We start from the raw sequence: 27,524 nt of genomic DNA, 5'->3' as shown, positions 1-27,524 counted from the left end.
CAATTTGAACTGTCCAAGGCTTTCACCTTGTTAAATCTACCCTACAAGTTTTAACCGTGTTGTAACCAAGTCCCTTGACCCAGTAATAGTTGTAGTGCAGACAAGCCCTTACTCTTCCTCATCCCATCAGCCTCCAGAGAGCAACAGCATTTGAGGCTGCCATGTCCTGAGTCAGTCAGCAGGGGGAAGAAGGAGGGTGGTGTGGGGGGAAGAATTTGTTAACCTTTAATAAATTCATCTGATCACCTCTGGAACACTGTTCCACACCCAGCTTTCTTGAATGTCTCCTGCACTTCATGCTGGGTGTGATTCCCCCCTGCACTCCCACCAGCATCAATCCCTGTCACTATGCCTTCCTGCTAACCTAGAAACTTACACAGTCTCTCTGCTCTTGCAGATTTATGAGCATCTCAATAGGAAGACTGATTTTTTTTTAAACTGTATACAAAACCATTAATGGGTTGCAAGACCACTAATAGACACCAATATTTAAGGACAGAGCTGTGAATAGTTTGGAAAATGATGCCCAGCAAATGGCTGGTTGACTTACAGTAGTGAAAACATACTGCTAGTACTTACTGGTAGTTTATGATTGAATCCTTTCACTCGAATGACTAAACCATGCTCTCCAGCTACCAGCTTGTATTCCAGTTGAGCAACATCAGCTTCATATGCTGGTTCGGCAAGGTTGTGGGTGAGGATATTTACAAAAGTATCAAAAAGCACCACACTGCATGGAGAAAAGGGTAAAAGTGGGAACCCAAAAAGCAAGAGAAAAAACACAAACCACCACAAAGTCAGTGGGTCTGAGGGTATATGCCAAAGTGTTCTAGAGAATTATTTCACTAGATAGCTAAAGACATTTAAGACTTAAATCACAAAATCCAATTTAAAAAACGGACTTGTATTCTGCAAGAAATTTAGTCCTGGGTAATGCAGAAGTCTACAAACACAGAGCTGTGAATTTCTCTATCAAAAAACACAGGGCTACCTAGAGGTCATTTTGGCATTAATTAAAATACTTTTGCATCAGATGAGAAAAGAGAAGTTATTTATTTTACAGGGCACACCAGGATAATACACAAGCAACCCCTACTATATGTGGTTTAAAATCCAGCTGGAATAAATAATGTATATTTCAAGCAACATCAGCTCATAGTAAAGTGTGTTTGTTGAATATTGGGATGTTAATATAGAAAATATGCTAAAGGAATTTGAGAGAGACAGCTTTATTTGAAGTGGTAGTTGCTATGATTAGGATTTAATAGGTATAAAAAGATTACTTTAAGAAAAAGTCCTTTTAAGCCAGTTAAAAATTCTGAGTGCCATAGAGAATTAGAACCAAGTGCTTCTGGTTAAAAGTTCAGACCAATACCTTCAGAAAAATAGTTTTACAAAGATATATAAAAAACCCACTCCTCCCTTGCAGCTCCTTAGTGGTCTTATGATAAAGTCACTATATTGTTTGTTACAACTGATAGTCTGACCTCGGGGATAGTAGGGGTGCCATGAATGGGAGGATGAGTTGCACATGCTGAACTGTGATCCAAAGCCTATGTAATGTGCTCACATATTATAGCTCTCCAACTGGTGCTCTCAATCTCTTTCCCCCTCACCTACACACTTTTCCCCAAGTTGTTGGCTATAGTGTCTACAACAGGCAAATCTTTTCAGCACAAAGCCTTTGCAAAAACATTCTGTTCGAGCAGATGCACTGCTACTATTCTGTCACTTTAATTTTCCCTGCCCTTCGCCATGGGAAAACTGTACCAAAAATCTTACACACTTCCCTTCTCCTACACGAATACTTCTCCCCTTCCCAATAAACCATTCCCCTAAAACTACTAAACTGTAAAGAACATGAAAGAACATAACAATTGGGTTTCCTCTATCTTCAAGTTAATTGGAGGGGCGGGGTATGTTTTTAACCCTATATAGGAATTTTGGCTGCTCTGCAAGATAAGCATGAGAAAGGTAATTCTTACTTCTCTGCAGACTGCTGAATCAGTGGAGATATCAGATGGAAACGTATATAAGCTGGAAAAAACCCAAAAACCCACAAGTGAGCAATTGCAGAAACACATGCAGCTTTAAACATTTAACTGTTTTTTCCTTCACCCCATTTGTTGTTTCCTGTCAGTTATTTTATTTGAACCCCACGTGACAATGTCTGTTCAGGTGAGACAACATTTTTATCTGTATTAAATCACCAAAGTAGTTCCCTTCCGTCCCCACTTACCCTTTAAACCTTCACTTCAAAATATTGGGTAACAATTGAACTTTTGGTGGGTGGGGGGGGACACGACAACACATTTATACTGTGGAAGTTGTTAAGAGGCATATTTAGTTTGATAACAGACAATACATAACCAGATTGTAAACTGACTGAGGCAGAGACCTTATCTTTACGCATTTGGATTATATCTGCCAAAAATTAATGTTATACTTTTATTTAAAAGCAATGCAAAGGTTGCACAACAACAATTTCTAAAAATATACAAACCCTAAAAGAGCATCACTAACTGAAAATTGAAATGCCATCCTGCTTGAAAACATAACTCAAAAATGGCAACATTGTTTCCACATTTATTGAGTCTCAATGATTCCAGGTCACATTTTCTCAGTTTAAAGGGAAAAACCTACAGTTCTTATAACCACCAAGCCCGCAAACTCAAAGTGGATTCCTTTCCAGAGTAAGATACTCTGTCTGAAAAATTCTGCCCTCAGTTACACCGTCAAAAGAAGTCTCCATTTGTCAAGCAGTTATTAAAGTGTGGTAATGGAAATATTGCAGTATTTCCCAGTACTTAGAATGGGAAATAACTAATCAGATTATAGTAGGCTTGGCAGAATTTGATTTAAAAAAAATGGTTGATGAATAGTATTGATGTTTATTTTTAAGCACTTCCTTCTTTTTTTTAAATCAGTTTAAATGTTCACTGTTACAGGTAATTAGAAGGGGGTCAGACAACTGGAGAGGAAACAATTATTTAATGACAGTAGTCACTGAGGTTCAAAAAGATAAAGCTTTATAACCATTAAATTACAAATTGTCAATGTCACATGTCAAAATATATAAAGTAAATATCCTTACATCAAACTTTAATAAGTTCTCAAGCAGCATTTTTCTTACTTTACCTATCAGTAAATTTCGATTATCATTGATGTCGGTTTATATGTACAGTGAAATCAACATTTACTGATAAAAATCTAATCCTTCCAAGCCTATACATCAGCTATAGTGCCACTGAGTAGTAAATAATAAATATTTGTTTTCATGGTTCTCATTGTATTAGAGGTATAACAACAATCTACACTTCTATAGCACTAACAATTAAACAATGTCAAAGGTCTCTACAAACATTAATGGGTTCCACTCGACAATCTCATGAAGCAGCGTCTCATTTCACCATTAGTATCATCTACATTTTACATCTGGTGAAATGAGACCTAAAGAGATTAGGTGCTTTGCCAGCTCCAGGAATTGCACTCTTGGTGCCTAGTCCTGAAATATACTTTACTGAGTCTTTAGGGATTCTTAAAACATGGCTCTAGCATTGGCCTTTAGAGCTGCTTAGCTCTAAGCAAAAGAGTTATCCTGTTACGAATTACACCTGAGAGGACACGCACACCAATGCTGCGAATTACACCTGAGAGGACACGCACAGTTCGAATCTAGGCTGAGGCACATAAACAAAGTCCACAACTGCAGAGTTCCCAAAAGACACTAAGTTGATTACACTCGAGCGTGGTGCCCCCCTGCTAGCCAGGAGGGGACCCTGATTACAGATTATACAAAGGTTATATACTTTTTAGCAAAGCATGTTGCCCTCGTGCATCGGAAACCTTAGCCAATAAACAAACCCTTGTCTTATCTACCACCTATCCCTGCTTGGTGCATTCCTCGTGCTATACCAGTATGTTAATTACACAGCATGGTCCTAAAGCCATGCATCAGTAACTTTTATTATCAGGATGGGAGGCCTCACATCAAGGCCAAGAGACAGGGAGTTAGAGACTGACAAAAACCAGATACTGGGAGTCAAGGCAGGCTGGAGACAAGGAGGAGGATTTTCACAGGGATTCAGTATCTAAGGATCACTCCTCCTGGTGTATGATGTGCTGGCATTTAAACAATGGCGGGCCCCAAACCAAAATGGAGTCACATGTGCTAACTTTTCCTTAACAATCCCTTAAAAACACAAACCAAAAGGTGTGTTCATGAATCATCCCATTGGTAGCCCTAAAGAAAATCCCCAGACAACATGGTCTGGTATTCCAGTTAGTAAAAACTGCTGTGCCAGACAGCTCTCCATAGACGGGACGTGCATGAAATTGTGTCTTTTCAATTTTGAAAGATGTAGAATCCTTGCCTTTGGGACACAAAGCCCTGAAAGAGGAACACATTACTTTAAAGTAGTGCAGAATAGAGATTAATGAAACAGAGAAATTATACAATATTTTAATGCAACAGTGATAGCAGACAGGGAGAAAATTGCCAGCACATGAACAAAAATGAAGGGTCTAAAGAGACCACATGCTGCTGCCTGCAAGTCACACTTGAATTAGGTACCTAAACTGTAAACTCTTGGGCTGGAACGGTCTTTTTGGGGTTTGCGGATATGTATGTGTAGTGCCTCACACAATGGAACCCAGTCACTTTGATTAGGGCCTCTAGGGACTACCACAATTTCTAGGCCAAACGCAAGCAAGTGGCACTTAGAATTTAACAACAATCACTTCAAGTAGGCTTATACACAGTAGTCAGGCAAAATCCAATGAAACAGTCCAAATGAGGAATGGATGTCCTCAAGACTTCACATTCTAAACCTCAGACAGCAACACCAACTGAAACTAGGAATGGCAGGGAAGAGGAGCAGAAGCAAGATTTTTGAACAACTAGCTGGGGGGGAAGATTATGTCGTGAAGGATTATAACTCCCTAGCCAAAAATCTGAACACCAAGCTCCAACCCTAAGCCACCTAAACAAGGAGCTAAACACAAAAGGGGGGTTATAAGTGCAATGGCAACTAGAGTGATGCCCAGTGCTGTTTGGAAATCAGATAGAAGTGAAGCTACAAGTCCTAACTCTAAATAAATGTCTAGAACTATTTTAGATGCCTACTGCTGCATATGAAAAGTTTTGCTTTGCACATTGTGTGTAATATATCAGTTAATAGGCATTACCTTTGGGAATTTTGAATTTATCATCCTTCCTGTACCACAGACAGCCTTGTTGTGTGCTTAGTATTTTGACAGGATATTCCGACTCCGGGCAATCAGGTGCTTTCAGAGCAAAGTCAGTGGCTAATGTACAAACAGAATATGTGGGTTACTGTATCTCAATTCCACAGCCATTAACACAAGTGTGCAGATTTCAAAACTGTAGGCAGGCGGCTCTCCTCTCTCATGTCACTATAGTACATTCAGTTGCACACTGCCCTTCCGTGAAGAATGGATGGGTCATTGCACTGTAAAGAGAGGAGGCCTTTTATAGCCTATTCAAGAGAAGTTTGTTGGGTTTTTTTGCTTCTATTAACAGATCCAGATGCTATTTAAGGGTCTGTGTTCCCCCCCCGCCCCCAGAAGAGAAGGGAATAACCTAACACTGCTCTCTCAGTAATCCAGGTACCTTTGTTCATAGCTGTATGCAAGCGATTCACGAGTGCACCATGGCTGCTCTGCTTGGTTACCTGGTCCTTGTACTAAGGAGTATTTTAAAGAGACACTGTCAGGTCAAATTTGGCCAAAAATTTAAACTTATAAAAGTCTGTAATAGAAAATATGGAAACATTTGTTTCTGAATTTTTATCTATTTCAGTAGAAACAGTTTTTAAATAAACTAAACATTCATAAAAAAGGAAAACAAAGACCATGTCCTAGGAAAACCCCTATCCTCAAAGGGAATGTCAGGGAAGACAAAAATGACAGAGTCCACTAAATACTAGTGTCTCACTCACCTATATATTTATTTTCTTCAGGTAGGTGCAAGTCCTCATTTAACTGAAAGTCACTGGCCCATAAATCACTCCAGTATTTATCAATATCTGTGAAAAACATTAAATTGAAAGCAGATAAGCTATCTAGCTACAGACTCTGAATAATAATTCTTTCCTTTAGATGTTTCTCTCCATGCCTGTCAACCAAAAGACTGAGTATCCTTTCCTGATGTCATTTGGCTCACCTTTCCTGTCTCCTCTTAAGCCTCTGCTCAAACCTCACTTTAAGCAAACTTATAAACAATAGTCATGCTTTAAACACAAGGCTGTGTGCATTAGCATCACGTTACCAAAAACATATTGCCTTAGCCTTCATTATCTAAGTTTTAATCTCTATTCAGTACTGACTTGGGGAACTGGAAGACTCACCATGACTCTCCCCCTCCCAAAAAAGACCCTGTAACAAAAGGACCTGCCTATCCAGCGTAGAGAGGGGGACTCAGCCCATGCCACAGACAGAAAAGAGTAGCTATAGAATAGGACAAAGCACCTAAGCCTCTACTGACTCATAATAAGGTCAAGATCAGAGTTGAGAAATCATCCTCCCACTCCTGTGTACTTGCATGCTGTATTGCCACCCTGTTTAATAGCCTCTGTCACCTCAGACACTTCAAACGGTTGTTTTACCTTCCTCACTGTACTGTGTCCCAAACCATCTCTCCTTCAGGTGACATCTTCCTTCGTTGGCAGCAGACAGCAGAACCAGGTTGGCTCTCTGAGGGCAGAGCTGGTTAAGGGCATCAGCAATGACCTACAAAGATAAAAATATCTGAGTTCAAATGCAACTTTAGCTGTGTCTGTCAAGCTGTAAAACTTAAAATTATTCTGAAAATCCAGAAAACAAAAGGTTAAGAGTAGATCTGTAATCAAGCGATTTGCTTTCTAAATTTTTTCATTTCAGAAGTGATGCAGGTAACCTAGAAAACCCATTCCAATATGTCTGAATTTCCCAAACTTGTACACCTCAAATACATGTTCAGAGCTACAGTGCTACTTACATCAGGTTTGTATTCAAACAAAAGCTGGTCTCCTGTCAAAAAGTCCTCTTTCTGAAACAACTGCATATTTTCACAAAGGCTTTCCACATAATCAACTGGATCAGTCTGTAAACAAGTAAAATGGTGTTTCACTCATCAGACATCTGAAATGTTCACTTTTTTTGCTAAATAGAGTTTATTGTGTGCTGCACTTGTTGAGTTTTAGTTTTGGTTATTGAGCCTAAATGCAATTCATAAACAAATCCTTACTCATGGTGCTCAAACACCCACTTCTCCCCACCCCTGCAACATTAGAGGGCTCATCCTTAAGAAGAAACATGAATGAAAAGGTTTCTGCTTTCTCCCTATCTTGTGACTATCTGCAGAGAAGTTAGATGGGATTGTACTTTTACAAAAGCAAAAAGAATAACCGTATTATCCTGGCTACAATTATGGGTCTGTTTACTCTAGGAAAAAAAGGCATTGCAAGATGCCACTGGTTGGAACATGTGGATGCAAGGCATATACCAGAGGTTCTCAACCTGCGGCCCATGGGACACTTGCAGCCCAATCAGCACAGAGCTGCAGCCCATGTGAAATCCTCAGTGCCATACAGGCAATATTGGATGCAGCCCACACGTGTGTCCCACAATGGTAAATAGGTTGAGAACCACTGGCATATACAAACAGTAGCTGTCCCTGGTTTTTTCACAAGTGCCAGTTGTACCACCTGGTAATCACACCTGAGAGGAACTCGGAAGCTGTGATTTCAGCTGCACTAGTTCAGCTATTTAGCCGAACTCCAGTCCACAATTCAGAAACGCCTTACTTTCTGGTTACCCATGGTGCATTTGTTATCTTTGCTATCCTTCTCTCCCACTTTGTGTGTATTTGTGTCTTGTTTTGTCTTAAAGGAAGCAAAGTTGGACTTCAACAACAGCTCCAAGCCATCTAAACCAGGGGTTCTCAAACTGGGGATCACGAGGTTATTACGTGGGGGTTGTGAGCTGTCCATCAACCATGCATGGGGCTGACAACCCAAGCCCCCATTAAATTAAATTAAAAACCCCTATTTTTAATTTTTTTTTGGGGGGGGGGTGTCACATTCAGAGGCTTGCTGTGTGAAAGGGGTCACCAATACAAAAAGTTTGAGAACCACTGATCTAAACTAACCTTTTCTCTTTTCCTCAAAAGAGACAGTTAATACCATCGAAAATACTGTCAAACATGCATCTTTCCTGTAAGAGACTAGCTAAAGGGAAAGGGAATAATGGATACTGTTACAATGAAAGCCTTAATACTTTCCATTTTAATTGCTTTTAAGTGTTTTTCCTTCTTTTCCTGTATCTTTCTTAAAAGGTTAAAAAGTTTTTATTACAATGGGAGTAAGCCAATGATAACTTGACACAAAACCACAGACCACACTTAACTGTTTAATGCTTTAATAGCGAACAAGGACTGCATTAACACCTTACTGCTTGTGGGCCAAACTCACCCTCCACCCCTTATTACAGAAAGCGGCGCTGATGTGTTAAGTGCTCCAAAGTGTCACAGTACCAAGAGCTGTTTCTCCACAAATAAGAGTATGCAGAAATGCTTGGGGGAGGAGAAGGGGGGCGGGGAGGGCATCATTAGCATTCATAGCACCTTACTGGTAAACAAGACAAGGTTCCGTCTGCAAGGATTTCACAATATAAATCGGAAGATAAAGAGAAACTGACCATAATAAGCAAGGAAAGATGATCAAAAAGTGAAGAAAGGGATGACAGCCCTTGGAAGACCACCACATGCAAAAAATTCGAGTTGTGTTTTGGTTTTGTTAAAGGACAATTTCACAAGTCAAAGTCTAACATTTCTCTACCTAGAATATGAATTCTAACACATTCTCGTTCTGCCTTATCTCATCTATGTTTTCAAAGCATTGTAAGATCAGAATTTTGCAAATCCTCTGACAGACAAGCTACACACAGAAAGCAACTGATGAAGATTAACTAGTACCTGTTCTTGGTAATGAAATTCATTAGCTTCAATCTTCTGGATCTCTTCCCAAATTCTGTAGGAGGAAAAAAGTTTCACCATTACATTGCAACATTTATTACCAACACATGAAACAAAACACTATTTCTGGGCAAGATATCAGAGTGGAAATTCAAGTCAGTTTCTCTGCAATAATTCTTCATACATCTATGAGACCTGGTGAGAGGTGCACTCAAAATACACATACAACTCGTTTTATCTGGGAATCTCAAAAGCAGTTTACCCTTGTCAGTTGGCCCACATTATTCCTACAAATAATCATCCCCTTATTATAGATGGAGACAGTGAATCACAAAATAGTCAAGATCAGACAGCAAGTTAGTGGAAGAACTGAAAACTGAACCCAGAACTCATGACTTCTAGTCTCAGGCTCCAACTACTACACCACATTCAGAAATGCTTGAGCTTACTATTTGGGAAGGATGTGGCATGCAGGGATGTCTTTAGCAAGTCCCTAGGACAGAATTCTCCACTTCTTGTTTTTTTGTCTCCCACTAAGGGCATGTCTACATGCTGAGCTGAACCAGTTTAACTGCAGTATTATTTTAAACTAAATTTAGTTAACCAGTGTAAAAGGCTGCATGAACACTTATTGCACTTTAAAACAGGCTTACTTGGTCTACCTTAAGTCTGTTAGGAACAACTTTAAGTTAAACCAAAATAAACTGCTCTTAGACAGAAAGAAGTGTCCATAAACAGGAGCTAGCACCAGTTTATATTGGTTTAAAAAACAGTTTAAGGTAAACCGGTGCTATTTTTCCAGCCCTAAAATCAGAGCACTTGGGTCATTCACATGGAAATGACTTAAGGTAAGAGCACATACGGTTGAGCTCTCTGAACACTAACCCTTTCCTTAAAAGCATACAAGAGCAGTCAGCAAACCCCAGTTGGTGACAGTTACCGCTCCTCTGCGGTTTGTCATATTGCCTTTTTATGGTGACCTACAATTCCTGGGGCTTTTTTTAAACCAAAGCTTTTTTCCCCCCCACCACTGATTCATTGCATCTGTTCTCATATATATATATTTATCAAAAAAGTAAAAAAAGATACAACACACACTACAAAGGATTTAAATGGTTACCTTTTATCTGGCCCTCTTTTCTGCAACATCTTCAGATACTGAAATACAACATGTGCAACCTGAAGACAAAGACAAACTGATAAAGTTTTTTGACATTTAGAAATACCAAAATGGTCAGAAATCCAAGCTGCAATAAGGTTTACCTCACAGAAGTGCTTGTAACCTTCATCAGTCAAAGTCACAGAAATGCTGAAGATAGAGTAGGTGGAGTTCTGTTCAAATCCTGTCTCGCCATTTCCTCCATATAATGCAAGGGCCCAAAATCTATTGAAGAATTAAACCCAGTATCCATTATTCCAGTTAAAAGCTATCCTGAAATACGGCTATAATTACAGCACGCTTATTTCAGACTTGCATAATGAAAGGACTGCCTGAAGGACTTGCAGAGATACCACAACTGACTACTACAAGATACCTTTCTACCAATTCACAAAACATAGTGCAAAGCTCTGAGAAATAATAAATTAAAAACAGGACATTCTAGAAGGGCATACACCCTCTTGAGATTTATTTAGCATGAACCAAAAATGTTTTTTAAAGATCAAATATGCTGCTGGGACAAATCATGACCACTTTGTTTTCCCACAAGTGCTGATTACATGCCTGGTTTTTACACTGTAGGGAACAGTGCTTCTTACACTGTGTTATCCAAATACTCTGTAAGGGAAGCAATGAACTTTCAGGACCATGATAGGTTAAAGAAAATGAATTATTTTTCTTTACATATAAATTTGCAATTCTGAATTCACAGAACATCTCTATTCTCAACATTTGGGATTTGAAAACCAATTATTAACAAGCATTTTGTTCATGTTTAAAGTAGCGTTACCACCTTAATCCTCAACTCTAACAAAAACAGAGGTTTCCATATACAACTTTTCAGCTGGAGTGCTCCAAGTGTCAGTCTCCAATTCTGGTTGCATTTTTTGTTTCTGGTACCAAGACAATAAGGAAGTAAATTCTCAGGGTATCCTAAACTACTTAAATAACATTGCTGCCAACAAACTTGAAAGGGAATTACCAAGAAAATTTGCCTCTTCTTAATCTTAGATCAATTTTCCCGAATATTTTCACTTTAGAATATTATTTTTCACTTTATTACAGTGGACAGTATTGAAATCTGATACATACTTTTTCCTAAGAAAGGAAAGAACACTGCCTTTGCCTTCATGTCCCACTAGCCAGGAGATATAGTGAAGTGGCTTTACCCTAAAACAAAAAAAGTTTACAATGACAAGAGGTAAAACTACCATCTTTTATGTGAAGATCCCAAATCACCAGACAAACAACTCCATTATACACTGCCCAATTCACCCGTGACAAGTGTCATCTTTAAACAGCATCTCTATAAAGAGATATCAAATTGAAAATAGAAGTGGAATTTAGGTAGACAGAACATAGTGACTCAACTGAAAATTAATCAGGACATTGAGATGAACAGCTCCTTTACTGATCATCAATTTAAGCTTAATCTGTATAAAACAGATTTAAATCAGTTTAAGAGTGTCCACACAGGGGTTTGCACTAGTTTATTTAGATTAATTTTAACAACACACCTTTACTGAAACCAGCACAACTTGCAATATGAACAAATCTTAAGAGCCTCAGTTATTTAGAGGATTTTTTTTTCCTATAGTCAAGCATGTGTCATCAATAAGATGTTGTCCAACTTCACCTGTAATGCTGATCCTGTGGGGGAAGTGCCCAGGTGATGCTCAATGAATGAACTTTTCTGACTGGAACAACTGAACAGGAAGAAATGTATTAATTAAATGCAAATACAGTACTACTCCTGTCTCTAAGTCTGATAAATCAGAAGTGGGCAAAATATTGTATTTAATGCAGAAAGTAATGAGAAAAATATATAACCCTACATTATTAAAACAAAAATAAATTGTCCATTTTAAAACAAAGAAATAAGAATCTGCACAGTGATATATACAATTCCAACTTAGAACACTTAACAATACAGAAAGAACAAATCAGTTCACTCACCTCTGTAAAGTTTGTGAAATTCTGGTGTGTCAAAAGGCTGTGTCAGGTGACCAAAGCTTGGCCTGGGTAAGCCACTTTTTAAAAAAAATAAATAAATAAAATAAAATAGAAGTATGTAGCATGATGTTTACTTGTCATGATCCAGGTTCACATAGAGGCATGTACAAGCTGCTTTATGCCCACAGTCCTGAAGTGATGATCACCTCAAGCCTCTAGAGAACCAAAATGTCTAGTCTTTTGATGTGACTCTGGATTAGGGCACAAGAGCTACAAACATCCCGAATAAAAGGAAACACTACATTCACCAGTCCTCTGAATACTTCCACAGACCCTGCCCACCAAGTTTTGGGCACATCACTCCACTGATGGCACCAAACCTCCCAAAGCTAGCATTGAACAGAAGTTTGGAGCAGGTGCAGGCAAGAATATCACAAAATTCACACACAGACTGCACCACCACACCTTGTTAAGTACCTGGTAGGTTGTAAGAGCCCCTTGTTTCCCTATCCCTCTTTGATTTCTAATAGAGATATTGACATAAATAAGTAAACAAAAGGGTGCTATCTTTAAACAAAGATTATTCTGTCAGCAGGAACTTGCAGTTTGAGGAAGTGTGTGTAAGTCATCCAGTGTTCTGTAACACACCAAGAAGTGTTCATACCAGGTATGAGATGGGGGAAAACAGTCATTTTCAGCCACAAATTGGTAAGACTGTTTTATTTATATTATTTTATTGTTAATTGAGGGGATACGCCCTATAAATTCTGCAATTTTAAGGTTAAGACAACATTTGGATTACGTGCCCATTTTAGACAGCATGCTACAGTGGATTATACTGTATTAGTTTGGAAAGCCACAATTAAAATCTGTTGTAGCTATACAGATGACAGCTAACAATCACCACAAACCATTATTCAGCTGTAACTTGCTGCCATTTATCTAACACAAAGCAGTGATGTAAGATTTAGAATGCTGTAACTGCAGATTATAATTTACCATCCAACCCACAGCAGGCAACAAGGCACCAGCACAGGTGTAGCAGATGCCCATCATGCTCCAACTTCAGGCAGATACCCCATAGCATCTTAAATGCTTAAAACTTGCTATGCAAAAACATTAAGAAATATTTAACCAAAATATAACCTAACTTTTAACCTCCAAAGTCAAACAGTATTCAGTCAGAAGAGGATAATTTCCTCAATAATGGAGAAATGCCATTTTTAAAATCGCAACAGTTTTGAACAGTGCATGCATGGAATTTTGTAAGTCTTCAATGTAATTTCACAGCTTCCATGTAAGAAAGTAACCAAAAAAGAGTCTTACTTATTTGGGATCGCTGAGAAGATTTCAGTCACCCACTTTTCCAAAGTATCCAGAGTTTCTAGTAAGGAGAGAAAAAAAAATACACCTTACTGAAGGACAAAGGCAGATTCTCAGGGTAAGGGCAGGTTACTAATCCTGCCCCATTTGCCCAAGTTAATTTATGGAGACAGCAGGCCAGTTCTCTCTAAATTGGTAAGTGCTGGAGTGCAAACATCAAAACCTGTTAGGTTAACTCTGATTTTCCCATATAAACCTGGCCTTGGATCATGTCTTGATGTTGATCTGTACTGCCTGCACCACATGCTTATTAGGACTGATATTGAAAGGTTGGTGGTACCTTGAGTGCCTGTTTATAAGCATTAACAGCTTTGGGATTTGCAAAATGCCTAGTATATTCGATCTGTTCAATTACACCAAGAACAGAGCTGATGCAGCAATCTGAGAAGGGGAAAATCTGGTGCAGCTGTGCACCTAAGTAGCATACTGCAGAGTATCATATGAGAAGCACTATTTCCCTTGCCTCATTATAAAGGAATGAATTATATAAAGTTAACAGCTCACAAAAATTATGAAATAGCAAAAGTGTGACTAGCAAGAATTCCACATTCCAACTAGTACATTAGTGTTCCCTATATCACAGGAAAAGTGATGATTTTTAAAGAAAAGGAAAAAGAATTTTTTTTTTTTAAACAGAGATGGAACTAACAGAGATGCAGGGCTAGTGGTTCCCATGCATTTCTTCCAATCACAAGCAAAACCAACAGAACTACTATCAATGTAATCTGCCTTTTGCAAATACTACCCAAGGCCAAGGCATCCAACTTAGCATGTTTTCCATTATTATAGTAGTATCTATAGAAGCCCTAACCTGGTAGGTACTGTACAAAAGTCTGGTAACACACAGACTCTGCCCTGAAAAGCATACAGTCTAGATAGGAAAAATAAAGGTCAGAGAGGAAAAGGTGGTATCCCCATTTTTACAGATGGAGAACTGAGGCACAGAGAATTTTAGGCTCAAAAGCAGCACTTAAGCCCATACCTAACTTCAAGAGTTTGCTTAAGTCTATCCCTAATCAGTAAAGGACTCAAACACATGCTTAACTGAACATGATAAACTCCCTTTAACCTCAAGCTTAAGTGCTTTGCTGAACTGAGACCTAACACAAGGTCGATCGGGATGTCATTTATAGAATGTATCAGCCCAAAGTACAAAATCATTTCACTACTGAAATGTTGTCACTTTCACCTGCATTCAGTTGTGGTGTGTGCCATGCAGTTTTGCCCAGGACAAACCCCTAATTCCTACTGAAAAAAAGTCACAGAATCTCTAGTCTCTATACAGAGAAAACAGATCTTCTGTGTGAAGATCTCACCTGAAAACACACAAAAAGTAAGCTGCTGGAAATCAACGTAAGGACATCAAAGACAGATGAGAGTTTCAAGTCAGGATTCAAGCTTGTGGTTCCCTGGTTAGGTATTTCACAACTGATGGTTAGATCTCCAAGACATTCCCAAAAACTAATTTAAATGTTTAAAAGCTATGCACAGATGCTTGCCCAACAAGCCTGTAGAACAATACAGGTCACAGACGTGAAGCATTATGTAAGCAGATGGGGCTAGAGCTAAGCTGAGACTTAAACAGACCACTATTTCAAAGCAGTATATAACTGACTGTATTTAAGCAACAACTGCTGTTACCTTTAGATTGGACGACTAAAGTCATATAGTGAGCAGAGTAATAGCGCTGCCAGAAATCCCTCAGCCTGGTGTAGGTATCGATATTATTCATTTTAGGCTCATGTTTGAGTGTCTCTGCATTGCCTGTAAATATATTCAAAACATGGTCAGTTATCTGGATACTGATATGCCACAGCCTCATATAACATAAGATCACAGGACCCAGTCTTGGACTCCTTGAGTACCAAAAACTCCCAGTAAAGCCAACAGGAATTCTGTACGTGCAAGGGATGCAGGATCTGGCACAGAGTGTTCTGATGGCATAAATACACAAACAAATGCTGAAAACATACACAGGACTTTTTAAACTAATGTTAAGGTTCTGTATTAACACACAAAAACAACTGCCAGAAAACTGAGAGTTAAAGGAACATCAACTTTGAAGTTACAATACTAAGTAAAAACTGAGTGAAGTGTAACAAGTAACAAATATTTCAGGAAAAAGTGTTTTCTGTCTGTTCACTTTGTGCACTGTGGACAGCTCTTGGTGTATGGCCTTTTTGTTTCCCCTATTTATGCAACACTTTCTCCCCTATTGCACAACTAATTTAAAAGGAAAATGTGACTGTAAACAAACAGTTGTCAGGAGAGATTCAGCTGTAGATGTAGCACATGGAACTAAACTCCATTTTTTAACCTGACTAGGTTTCAAAGCTGATAAGGTTTAACACAAGCATTAGATTGTAACTTATGCACAGCAGCACACTTGGGACTTGGTGCAGAAGGGCTCTCCTGGGACCATACGAAGTGAATTCTCTCCCACCCACAAGGCTGTGGAATGGCAGAGAAGCAACTCTTCAGCTGCTACTGCAGCCCTGAGACTGAACCAACTCTTCTGAAATACCTTCCTAGACTCACTCCTTGTGAGCCCACATGTACTTTTTCTTTTATGTCCAGATACAAACCTTATTTTCCCAAGGATTTTTAAAGGAAAAAAGACAAGAGGTTATGCAAACCAGGGCTTCCCTAGAGAGCATCACCAGTACGCTAACACAAAATGACCATGAGCCAGTCTAACTAGCACCAGCTAAACACTGAAAATATATTAAATAGATGTTGCACCTTTTATCCCAAAGCGTTTTGCTGTATTCAGAATGAAGAACTGTTTTCACGCATTTCAACTGCCACCAGATTTTAGTGCGATACTACAAATAATCCCATATGGTTAAGACATTTTGCTACTTTTTCTAACACCACATGCTTAATGAAGTCTTAGAGTGTCAGAGAAGAACATACCCCAAAAGAATTTCTTCATAGGATGCCCAGGCCTGGCAAGGCTTCCAAACAGCATTTCCTTTCTGTTTGCATCAGAGGGTCTTGCTAGTTGATACTCTGTTAATTTAAAGCATTAGCACTGTATAAACATCACTATGTGAGGCAATGTTGCTATGTAACTAAAACTAACCTCGAAAGGGGATACATTATATGGAGCAACACTGGGAGCATTTTTTGCCAGGCACATGAAGCAGCAGTGAAGTAGCTGAACTACATCACTTCTCCCCCCCTCCCCGGCTCAAAATGGACAAAGAAGAGAACAAAACCTCAGTTCATTGCTGAGAAGCCAAGTATGGGGAGGGAAGGGAAAACCAAGGGAGGGTGAGGGGGGAGAGAGACATTTAGTGCCCAATCCTGCAACGTTTTGCATGCCCTCAACTTCCATTTACTGGGAATGGAGAACTGGCAACACCTTGCGGAACTGGACCTTTAAAAAAGAAAGTACAATAGAACAGGTTAAATCTTACTATCCCTTGTAATTTATAGCAAAAGTTTATCTACCCTGGAACTCCAGCAGGATTAAGAAATCAAGATTGAACACTGAGCTGCTGAAGCATGAGGGATTCTTAGACTGTTTTAAACTCTGTTTTAGTTAATAACTTAAATTTAACTCAGCCCCCTGAGAAGCACTTCAGAGAACAGACATCCTTGTTAAAGATCATATTGCCCCACCTTCAGTGGAAGGGATGAGAAAGTTCACAATACACATTTGGGGCCGTTAGTATGTCCTCTAACAAAATCAGGGAAGACCATACTTATAATTCCTACCTTAAAAAAACAAGAAGAAAAAATATTTTTAATATTTCCCTAAAAACTCACCCCTTTCAGGTCTTCTTTATGTATCAGAGCATCAAAAAGCAGCAGCAACCATTTTCACCTCTTTGCAGATTACCTCTAACCTAGTTCTTTTTCATTCTGTACATCAGTTTTGTTTTGCTTCACTGATTTAGCAAAGTTTTTCAGACGTGCTTCTGTCAGCTATATGTACTGCCTTATTGTCAGAAAGCTTAGGTACTCCCTGCCCAATTAGATACTACTTTGGGCTTTACTAGAACATGTGGTGAATCAGAAGTGGAGCATATTGGTTATATTTGAGGGAAACAGCATCTAAATAAATTCAGTACTCAGTACTTTAAGTGGGGAGTTTTGCAATATATTGTTATAACAAGCACCAAACATTCTAAAGAATAATGGTGGAGGGGGAGGGCGCAGGGGTGGAGAATACTGCTGAGAAGAACATTACACTCACCACTGTCCACAGCCTCAACTTCCCGGTCAATTGCATCCCTGATCATTAGTGGGTGAATGAAGAACTGTGCCCACCTAAAAAATAAAGAAAAATGGTAAATTTCATTCTCCCACGCCCCCAATTGTCTAGTGAGCAGAAAAAAAAAAAAAAAAAAACAACACATAACAAAAAAAGATTTTCTATAACAAAAAACCCTGTTTTTGTGACAAAAACAAACAAACAACATCCACTGTTTTTACATTTAGGATTTCCATTAAGTGAGAAATGTTTTAATTCTAAACTACATTTTCACCAGTTCTTAAAGCCTTTATAGAAAAATATATAAAGCCAATTAAGCATTCTTAAAAATTAGAAAAAGCAAGGGCCCTTAGTCTTTGGAGTGGAAGTGCGTTGGTAGGACATGATACCAAAGGATGCATGGTTATCTGCCTTTACATCCCAAGAATGATCATATCAGTGGTCCATCTAGCCTAATTCTCGTCTCCAACGGGGCTACCAGTACCAGATGCTTCAGTGGATAAGGGATTAAGCATTGAATTTTTAAATTAAGTTGGAGAATATCAATGCAGTTGTTAGGTGATTTGATCTTGGAGTAATTGACAAGCTGTTTATGTATAAGTACATTTTTAGAGACTGGCAAGAGCTTTGGGTAGGTGACCTTTTATTGGAGACTAGAAAACAATGAAAATAAACAAACGTCTAATTATTTTTTAAAATCTTATTCAGCTTTTTGCTTTAACATCGTGAGGCAAAGCGTTCCATAGCTTCATTATCCATTGAGCTAAAGAATATTTCCTTTTATTAGTTTGTAATCTGTTGCCTTTCACATTCATTAGCTGCAGTCATTCTTGTATGAGTAAGGTTAACAGAAATTACTTTTTCTATACCTTATATTACTTTACAAACTCTATCATATCCTTTCTTTTCAATCTTTCTGTGTAAGAAAAATCTTAACATACCTCTAAATATTTTTATTGCTAGTTTCTAGACCCCTTCAAGCTTAAAGGGTTGAATTCTGCCCTTAAATTAGTGGTTCTCAAACTTTTGTACTGGTGACCCCTTTCACACAGCAAGCCTCTAAGTGTGACACCCCCCCCCCCCCATATATTAAGTAGTAACACCATTATAAATGCTGGATGCAAAGCGGGGTTTGGGGTGGAGGCTGACAGCTCATGATCCCCCATGTAATAACCTTGTGACTCCCTGAGGGGTCTTGACCCCCAATTTGAGAACCCCTGCTTTAAATGTTTGCTCATAGCTCCCATAAAAGCAGCACTCCCATTGTGCATACGTTCTCGCAAACTTTAGCTCAATCAACATATTAATGGCTTTGATAAAAAACACACAATTGCTGTGCAGACTACTTTCCTCCTGCAGGAGGATGGGGGGCAAGAAGTGGGAAATACCTGTATTAAAAATATTAAACTTGCACTTCTAAAAAGGAGAGAGGATATTTTTCTCCTTATGGCAGGAATCCAGTTAGAATGGTGGAGCTTTATTGTGCTACCATATCATATGGCCTGCTGTGAACAAATTCAATGATCTTTCATGGCACTAAACATGTACTTTCTTGAATAGTATTGTGGACCACAAACTAGAGCTTCTGTAAGACTGAAGATTCTCTTTTTTGAAAAGAGACTTAACCAAAAATTAAACAGCTTCAGGGGGCACATATTTAAAAGGAACAGGCCACTAAAAGATTCTAGCTGCAGCTCTCCTGAGTAATTGATAAATGGAATGAACTAGAAATGGCAACAACAGGAGGCTTTACTATAGAGTCCTAAAATATAGCCAACATGTTATCTGCAGTAAACACACATTGTGTATGTATAGTTACAGAGCCCATGGCAGCAAGCCTCCCAGCCCAGTCTGATAGACTTGGGCTAGCGGGGCTTGCGTTAATGCCCTAAAAATAGCATGTAGACAGTGCGTGGGGGCCAGGCTCTGAAGCCAAAGAGGGCAGACTTCAGAGCCCAAACTCCATCCTGAAACACAACTTCAAAGTGCTGTCTGTGACGTTGCAGTCCATATGTTTTATGGAAATATAAGTGTGAATATGATGTAACTGGAATATGCTTCATGCAAAAGGTCTCTTGTAAGGTATCATTACAAATTTTATAATCTACTGAGTGTGTTCATCCTATTTGTATGAATGTATCCTTTTTGTATCTAAAACTAGAAATATGAAGTATTACTCTGAGGTCCTATTGTAATTATGCAAAGTGTGAGCCATCAATGGTGGCTTAGGATCTTGCATTAACTAGAACAATTGGTTATAAATGGCTCAGTTTACTTGTAAGCCTTCCTGTGTTCCTGTGAGTCAGGCAGAAAAAATGGATGCTTGGGGACTCACAGGATATGTGAACATGTCACCTGATACTGGAATCCATCTTAAACCTGGTGCTTTTCCATTTAGAAGGAGAAGTGACAAAAAAAAGACAAAAGATTCCCCCCTTGTGCCAAAGCTATAAAAGGCGGTGGAACAGAACAAAGGGGGCTGCCAGTCATGAGAAATCCCCTAGTTACCACCTGAGCTGGAACTAACAAGAACTGTACCAGGGGAAAGGATTGGGCCCAGACTAGAAAGGAGTCTAGTCTGTGAAACTGGAACATCTCTGAGGGTGAGATTTACCTGTATTCAGTTTCTTAATGTATTAGCCTTAGACTTGTGTATTTTGTTTTATTTTGCTTGGTGACTTACTTTGTTCTGTCTGTTATTTCTTGAAACCACTTAAATCCTACTTTTTATACTTAATAAAATCACTTTCGTTTATTAATTAACCCAGAGTAAGTGATTAATATCTGGGGGAGCAAACAGCTGTGCATCTCTCTCTCTCTGTGTTACAGAGGGTAGACAATTTATAGTTTACCCTGTATAAGCTTTATACAGCGTAAAACAGATTTGGGGTTTGGATCCCATTGGGAACTGGGTGTCTGGGTGCTGGAGATAGGTGATTTGCTGAGCAGTTTTTGGTTAAAGTCAGCAGCTTTGGGGGCGTGGTTCTGACCTAGGTCTGTGTTGCAGCAGACTAGCGTGTCTGGCTCAACAAGGCAGGGTTCTGGAGTCCCAAGCCATCAGGGAAAACGGGCTCAGAGGTAATTTCAGCACATCAGGTGACAATCCCAAGGGGGTCTCTGTGACTGAACCCGTCACACTGTCTACATGCTATTTTAGAGCACTAGCCTGAGTCAGTCCACTCAGATTGGAAAGCTCACTGCCACAGGCTGTGTGGACATACCCATTGAAGTCTTGCCTCCTCTCGTAGCAGGTGCACAAATCACCTTAATCGCAAGAGAATATACACAACTGTGAGGTACAGCTGCAATCTCAAAAGATAGCAAGAGATCCAAAAGATAGTCAGTCCCTCCATCTATGTCATCTGTTGCAAGAAGGAGACCGCTAAAAATTAAGCCACCGCAGGTTCCCTTCAATCAGGCCAAGATAAAAGCAATGCAAAGTTACACACAGTCTCCTCAGGCAGACAGAGATCATGTTAGTCTATTTTAACCTATCCTTTGTTTTGGTATGATCGAGTTACCTGTCAAGTGCTTCTTTAAAGTATTTCCTCTGTACATCAAACTGGAAGACTGTCCGCTCACAGTCAGTTGAGGCATTGTCACTGCCCCCATGTTTCTTCAGGAACGCATCAAACCCATTCTCATCTGGATACTTCAAACTGCCCATAAATACCACTGAAACACAATCCATCAAAATTAGGGAGATTTTAGAAACATTTGATTGCAGAAAGACAGAGCCATCACCTAGAACATGAAGTAATTACATACTGATGGCCTGATTTTCCACTGCCTTGCATTTCATGTAGTCATTTACACCTGTAGGAAGTGGGTGTAAGATGCTACCAAATAAGAATAGTAGCATTTTACACCAACTTGCCACAGACAAACAACTGTACCATGGATAAGGTAGTTGAAAAGCAGGCTGGTCAGTTACTGTGGGCCTAACACCATGCAATAATTCAGGAATATGAAACACTTGTTCTCAAGTATGTCTTAAGCCACAACTTGACTGAGTACCCTGATCTGAATTCGGCCCTAGTGGTCACTATACAAAGGCCAGACATGCAAGCTATCGATCACCACCTCCCATGAGTCATTTGTGGGCTCGTCTGCAGGTGTATTCATTACAGAAAAGTAGATATATTTTATTGGACCAACTTCTGTTGGTGAGAGAGACAAGCTTTCAAGCCCCACACAGCTCTTCTTCGGGTCTGGGAAAGGTACGCCCAGCATCACCCAGCAGAAGCTGATCCAATAAAAGATCCTCATCCACCTTGTGTCCCTAACATCCTGGGACCAATAAGGTCCTACAACTACACTGCATACAGAAAAGGAGAGAGAGGTGAACTAAAAGGGAAAAAATTCAGGATTGATGGGACAAAGCCTCTAAATTTCCTCCTAGTCACGCCTGTTTGACAGGAAAGTCAAGATTTAAAGAACAAGCAAGAAGCCTATCCAGAGGGAAACATGAGGCACAACAATAAAAACAAAGGTTCTGGTTGTGCTCTCACATACACTGATGTAAATCAGGAACAATTCCACTGATGTCAATGGAGTTACATGGGTGCAAAAGCAGTGGAAGAGTGTGCAAATCAAGACCAATGGTTTTAGGGTTTTTTTTGTTGTTGTTGTTTTTTGAAGTGCCTTCTCTCTCATGTGTGTTTCCTAGGACTACCCATGAATATTGAAAAGCTTACAAGATAACCTTTAATATACACTTTAATAAAAACCCATCTTGCTATGTTTTGGGAGACACTCCCTCAAATTTACAAGAGCACAGAAAAAAAAATAACCACTCAAAACCAACAACAAGAAAGAAAAATCCACCACTCAACTAAGGCTCTCAAAAGAAAATTTTAGAATTGCTATTGGACAATGTTTGCAAAGGAGCAATTCATTGAATCAAATGAAAATAGGATCAGGGAAAACAGAACAGCTGAATTCAAAATTTTGCTAGAGACCTGCACATCTAACCAGAGAAATCAGAATCAATCAAGCATGCTTTTAGTTCTCTGAGAAAGGCCTGGTCCACATTTAACAGATTAAGTGTTAGAAAGCAGAGTTTGGGGGGCGATATATACACACACAGCACTATGGTCACACAGATACAAAAAGCTACATTTAGAATAGTTAGGTTACTTATACTGTCCAATACTTAAGGCCATAAAAATCTACAAAATACAAAGTTAAGGAGTTAATTCTCATGACTCATGTATACATCTTTTTATGACATGTTTTGCATTCTCCCTTATTAAATTGTGTTATTCCAAAACAGTCGCCTCCATACTTTAAAATTAAAGCAAACTGAACTTCAACTACATTTTATACCACTTACAACCTATCACAACATTTTAGATAAGAAGAGTTATTTTGTATGCAAACAGTCATTAATCAAGTATTCTACATTTAGTTGGAGTTCAGTGGGGAAAAATCTCAGGCACACGCGATTTGAAATGGGAAAAGATTAATTCTGCAGTCTAGAACGCTGCTTTTTTCGTGTCTTATATAAACTCAAATCACTTGGCAACACATTTTTCACTGAAGTAGGAAAATGTGAAATAAGCAGATACATACTGTGTTCCAGAAAGTGTGCTAATCCAGGTAGGTCTTCAGGGTCAGAGAAGCTGCCAACAGCAACACAAAGGGCAGCTGCAGACTAGAAAATGAACCACAGTGTCATTTTTCAAAATTTTATCTGGTAGCAATGAATCCCACACCAACCAAGCAGTTACCCTATTCCTCCTAGGAATAAAAGAGGAAAATGGACCAGGACTATACTATGTTTCATTCTGCTGCTATTCCTGCTGCAATCACTGGGTAAGCACTGTGCCCATGAGTAACAGTACAAGCTCAAACGTGGGCAAAAGATGGGGTCTCACATAAATGTGATGAAGGCAATATAAATACAAAGATAAATTAGGTAGGAGGGACACACAGGCATAGAAAACTAGCCCACTTGTCTGACCACAGCACTTCAGAGTTTGGGCCTAGGCAGGAGTCCTCCGTTTAACAATTTTTCATTTTATAGAATTAGTACATACCTGCTTTTCTGTACAACCCCTCTTTCTTGTCTCTTCCTTTTCTGCTAGTTCTTCCAATTCACTGTCATCAGGGTCATGGAGATCCTCATCATCTCCATCATCATCATCTTCATCATAGTCATCATCGTCGTCGTCATCAGCTTCTTTGTCATCTTCAATCTCTGCTCCAGAGTCATCATCCTCATCACTTGCATCCTCAGATTCATCACTGTCCTCCCCCTCCGAAGACACCACAGAAGGGGCAGTGTCCATGTTATTTAAATCCGAAATCAACAGCACACACAAGCCATTTTGTAATTTGATGTACCTATAAGAATAATTATACGACTATTTAGACTTTTCACTTGTTTCCTAAAACCTCTGAACCTCACAGAGAGTTTGAGTGTTTCTGGATTTGCCACAATTGTTCTGGGCTCTTCAACTGAAGTTCCTTAGTCAAACCCTCTAAATCAAAACAACTGAAGATCTAAAGCAAGATGAATAATTTCACCGTGCAAAAGTAAAACCAGAACTTAATCTACCAGTACATTTTTTTACTGTTTAATTAAATATGCCTTATAAGCTGACATGGGCTTAACTTTTATAAAACAGCCTGCACATATATTAATTCCTACATTATTAAAGTCACATACAGTTAAGGATAACAAGGCCCAATCCCCAATTCAGATTTTCCAGATCTAGGTTTACAAAGTATGAAAGGAAGGTGTAATATGATCAAGCTTCATTATGTTTTACTTGACAATTAATCTTTATATGAGTGAATTATTGGTCCAACTTTTTTTTTTCCCCCCACACAGATGTAAAATATTTGCTCGTCAAGTGCTCAGGCTGATATGGTAGCGTACATTATATGAAAAGCTCTACAGGTATCAAAGTATGACAGGAATGTGAGGTATCCAGTGTTATTGTACACCTGTTGGTTGCAGACTATATGTGAGGAGCATTTTAAGATTTAATGGAGAGAAATGGAAGTAGCTCAAAGCACTAGCAGAAGCCGTATGAAAATTTTAGTGAGATAAGGTCAGTGGAAAGTATGTGAGCTTTTATTACCTTATGTAACTTTAAAAAAAAAAAAAAAAACATCAAATGCTGCAGTTAGGGAAAGAACTGCATAAACAGTATGTTAGATTAGTTTCCTGAAGCAAATACACCTGTAAGTGCAACTAGTTTTATGCAGACAGACATTCGCACCCAGAAAGCTCAGTGATGTGAACATGGGTCTTTACATTGCCTGTTCTGAGCAGTTTGTAGGAGTGGGTCTTAATCTTTCCTTAAATCAATTTCTCAAGACCCCTAATCATTGTTGCTCTGAATTTCCTCCCAGATGCAACCTCTTCTTCACAAAAGAGAGAAGATATCACTTCTCTGCTCCATGACTTTAAACTGTTACAGCCTAAAGAAAATAACTGGCTTTCTTTGCTGTTATAATGCAGCACAAAAATGTAACTCGCTGCCCAATGTCATCCTACAACTCTTCTCAGTACTACAGCTTTCACCCTCCACTCATGTATGCACATTGGATAATCTACTTCCACAAAAAAAGTTAGCTGTGTATTCTTCCCCAGCTCATTTGTGTTCTACTGAGTGTTATAAAGTTAAAAAGTTATGATTTAACAATCTAAAAGGCCAAGAGGTCCAAGTCACGACCTCCAGTTACTGGCTCTCTTTGCAATTTATCATCCTTAGCACAGCAAAGGAAGAGGATCACATTTACTCAATAGGGGAGAAGTCCACCCTTCACTTGATCTGGAGGGAAAAGCCAAACTATTATTAGTTGGAGGTATCATGACAATAGTTTTTAAATAGTTCTCTGTTATGCAGAACTAACTAACTTTTGAGACAATCCCACTCCATGCCCATAAAGCTACACCTCTTCCACCAACACTGAATCTTAATTATACCATACATACAAATTTGGAAAATTATTTACAATGGTAACTGCATAAATATTATACATACACAATTCCAAATACTGCCTATAACATTTACTCGAATCCCGCAGAACTCAAAGCACAATCCTCATCTTATGTAATTTCAGAATAGCTTCAGGATGTCTGCAACTGAACAGCATCAGTTGTCCTCTTCACTGATGGAGACAGTTAGCTTCTTCAGCTTTTCATGGCCACACAATGGGTACTCATTTGCTAGTGATCAATATGAAGGTCGAGGTGAAGCAACACAGCTTCCCTATTGTTTTGGAAGAAAGATTTGACAGAAGCCCTATGCTGGTTTGGCAAGTTTTATCTTTTAAAGTCTTCATTATTTTTTCTGTCCTCACCACACTTCGCCCTATAAATAAGTGAGCAGATAATACTTCTGTGTATTTACTCCCAACCTCCAGATCATCACTGAAGATGTTAAGTAGCAAGGCAGGGAAACAGATTCCATGAACAAGGCTGTGGATGAACAAGGAAACAGCTGAAGGCGTTTTGGTTTCAGCTAGCAAGAATCTAAAACAGAGTTAGGTAATGTTAAGCGGAGATGCTAGTTGAGCTAGTTGTTGTTCATTTTTTCCATGTTTTAGTCACAGCTGGAAAAAGAGAGAAGTATAATCAAACTATAACTAAACACTAGTTACTGCTAGTATCTGAGCAGCATGTAGGAGTGATGAAGGACTCCTATCAATGAACCTAAAACACGAAGACAAACAAGGGTGGTGTATATTTTGGTTGCTTTTTAGAAAATCTTCATTAGTGTTTGTTCAGACTAGACATTGGCCACAGAATGGCCAGGATTTTGTTTTTTAAAAGGGATATAAAATGTAAACTCCATGGCTAGCATTAACAGAAGACTTATTCTTGTGACAAGGTACTTCCTTACATGTCAACTAGCCAAAAAAACAGCTGGCTAGAGCCTCTGCTCCATCCAGCAGAGGAAATTCCATTTACTGAATTAAAATCCTAATGCTGATATAAGATGCTTCAGATATACAGATGAACATACCAGAGAGTATTTGTGGGTAATAAAAGTGAGAATGCTCCAAACACAGCAATTTTGGAGGTAACTTAAATGATATTCTGACACATTTGTTCTTATAACTAATAAAGACAGATGCATATGAATTTAGGTTAAGGAACATTACAGGGATATTGTAATTATCCAAGTACAAATATTATAAACCCAGGAAACTTGGATAAGGTTAAACTTAAAGAATTCCAAACACACACATTAATGGTATGGAAATGTACAGTTAAGGCAACTGAATGACCCTATGGCACAGCTATTATGACTAATACATGGATATTTTTGTCCCAGTTAACCAATTTAAAATTTTTCACCCCATTATGGTGTCACTATAGGGCTCAGCAACTTTGTTTTGGTGTTTGAAGGGTGTAGTTTGGCAAGAGGTAATGGTGGAACACTGGCATCCCTGGGGCACAGAATTAAGGCTATGGTGTAAGGTCTGTAGTGTACAGTAGTGGTTAAGTGTGTGTCCGTGAGAGGAGAAGTAGATGGCATATACAGTTAGACTACCTGCTTTTTGAATACTTTGCTTATGAGTAGTCAGATATGTCATATAGCAACACCAAAGTTGTGTTCTAAGGGTGAGATTTTCAAAAACTATTCAAGTGCCGGCCTAACTCCCCTCCCATAGAAATCAGTGACTTTTAACCATTTACTTCCATCAGAGAAGACTTAGGGTAATTCCAAAACATTTTGAAAAATTCCACCCTCCATGCTTATTAAACGCCACATTCACCAGCAAATTCAGAGTCCACAGTTCTCTTCATCTCTGGAATCCTCCTGCCTCAGAATAGCAGCCCATGGTAGTCTATGTACAATTAACTTCCC

At 38.9% G+C, this 27,524-nt stretch overlaps 1 protein-coding gene across 1 annotated transcript in view; it reads right to left on the bottom strand.

Moving 5' to 3' along the window:
• Nucleotides 1–27,524, bottom strand: part of NRDC (nardilysin convertase) — a 44,877-nt gene that overhangs the window by 14,664 nt on the left and 2,689 nt on the right. Inside the window, exons 2-20 of the mRNA XM_074961745.1 lie at nt 23,733–24,039; nt 23,266–23,347; nt 21,213–21,366; nt 17,674–17,747; nt 16,386–16,481; nt 15,111–15,233; nt 13,413–13,470; nt 12,090–12,163; nt 11,770–11,839; nt 11,226–11,303; nt 10,238–10,358; nt 10,095–10,153; nt 8,975–9,029; nt 6,998–7,102; nt 6,627–6,750; nt 5,961–6,047; nt 5,188–5,307; nt 1,986–2,037; nt 580–730 (exon numbers count right to left, since the gene is read on the bottom strand). Of these exons, the coding sequence (XP_074817846.1) occupies nt 580–730; nt 1,986–2,037; nt 5,188–5,307; nt 5,961–6,047; nt 6,627–6,750; nt 6,998–7,102; nt 8,975–9,029; nt 10,095–10,153; nt 10,238–10,358; nt 11,226–11,303; nt 11,770–11,839; nt 12,090–12,163; nt 13,413–13,470; nt 15,111–15,233; nt 16,386–16,481; nt 17,674–17,747; nt 21,213–21,366; nt 23,266–23,347; nt 23,733–24,039 (1,990 nt within the window). The remainder of the gene's footprint in view (nt 1–579; nt 731–1,985; nt 2,038–5,187; nt 5,308–5,960; nt 6,048–6,626; nt 6,751–6,997; nt 7,103–8,974; nt 9,030–10,094; nt 10,154–10,237; nt 10,359–11,225; nt 11,304–11,769; nt 11,840–12,089; nt 12,164–13,412; nt 13,471–15,110; nt 15,234–16,385; nt 16,482–17,673; nt 17,748–21,212; nt 21,367–23,265; nt 23,348–23,732; nt 24,040–27,524) is intronic.

The sequence above is a fragment of the Natator depressus genome, chromosome 8 (genome assembly GCF_965152275.1).
Source record: "Natator depressus isolate rNatDep1 chromosome 8, rNatDep2.hap1, whole genome shotgun sequence".
Classification (NCBI taxonomy): domain Eukaryota; kingdom Metazoa; phylum Chordata; order Testudines; family Cheloniidae; genus Natator; species Natator depressus.
Note: the sequence above shows the minus strand (reverse complement) of the source record. Positions and strands in the feature narration are given on the sequence as shown.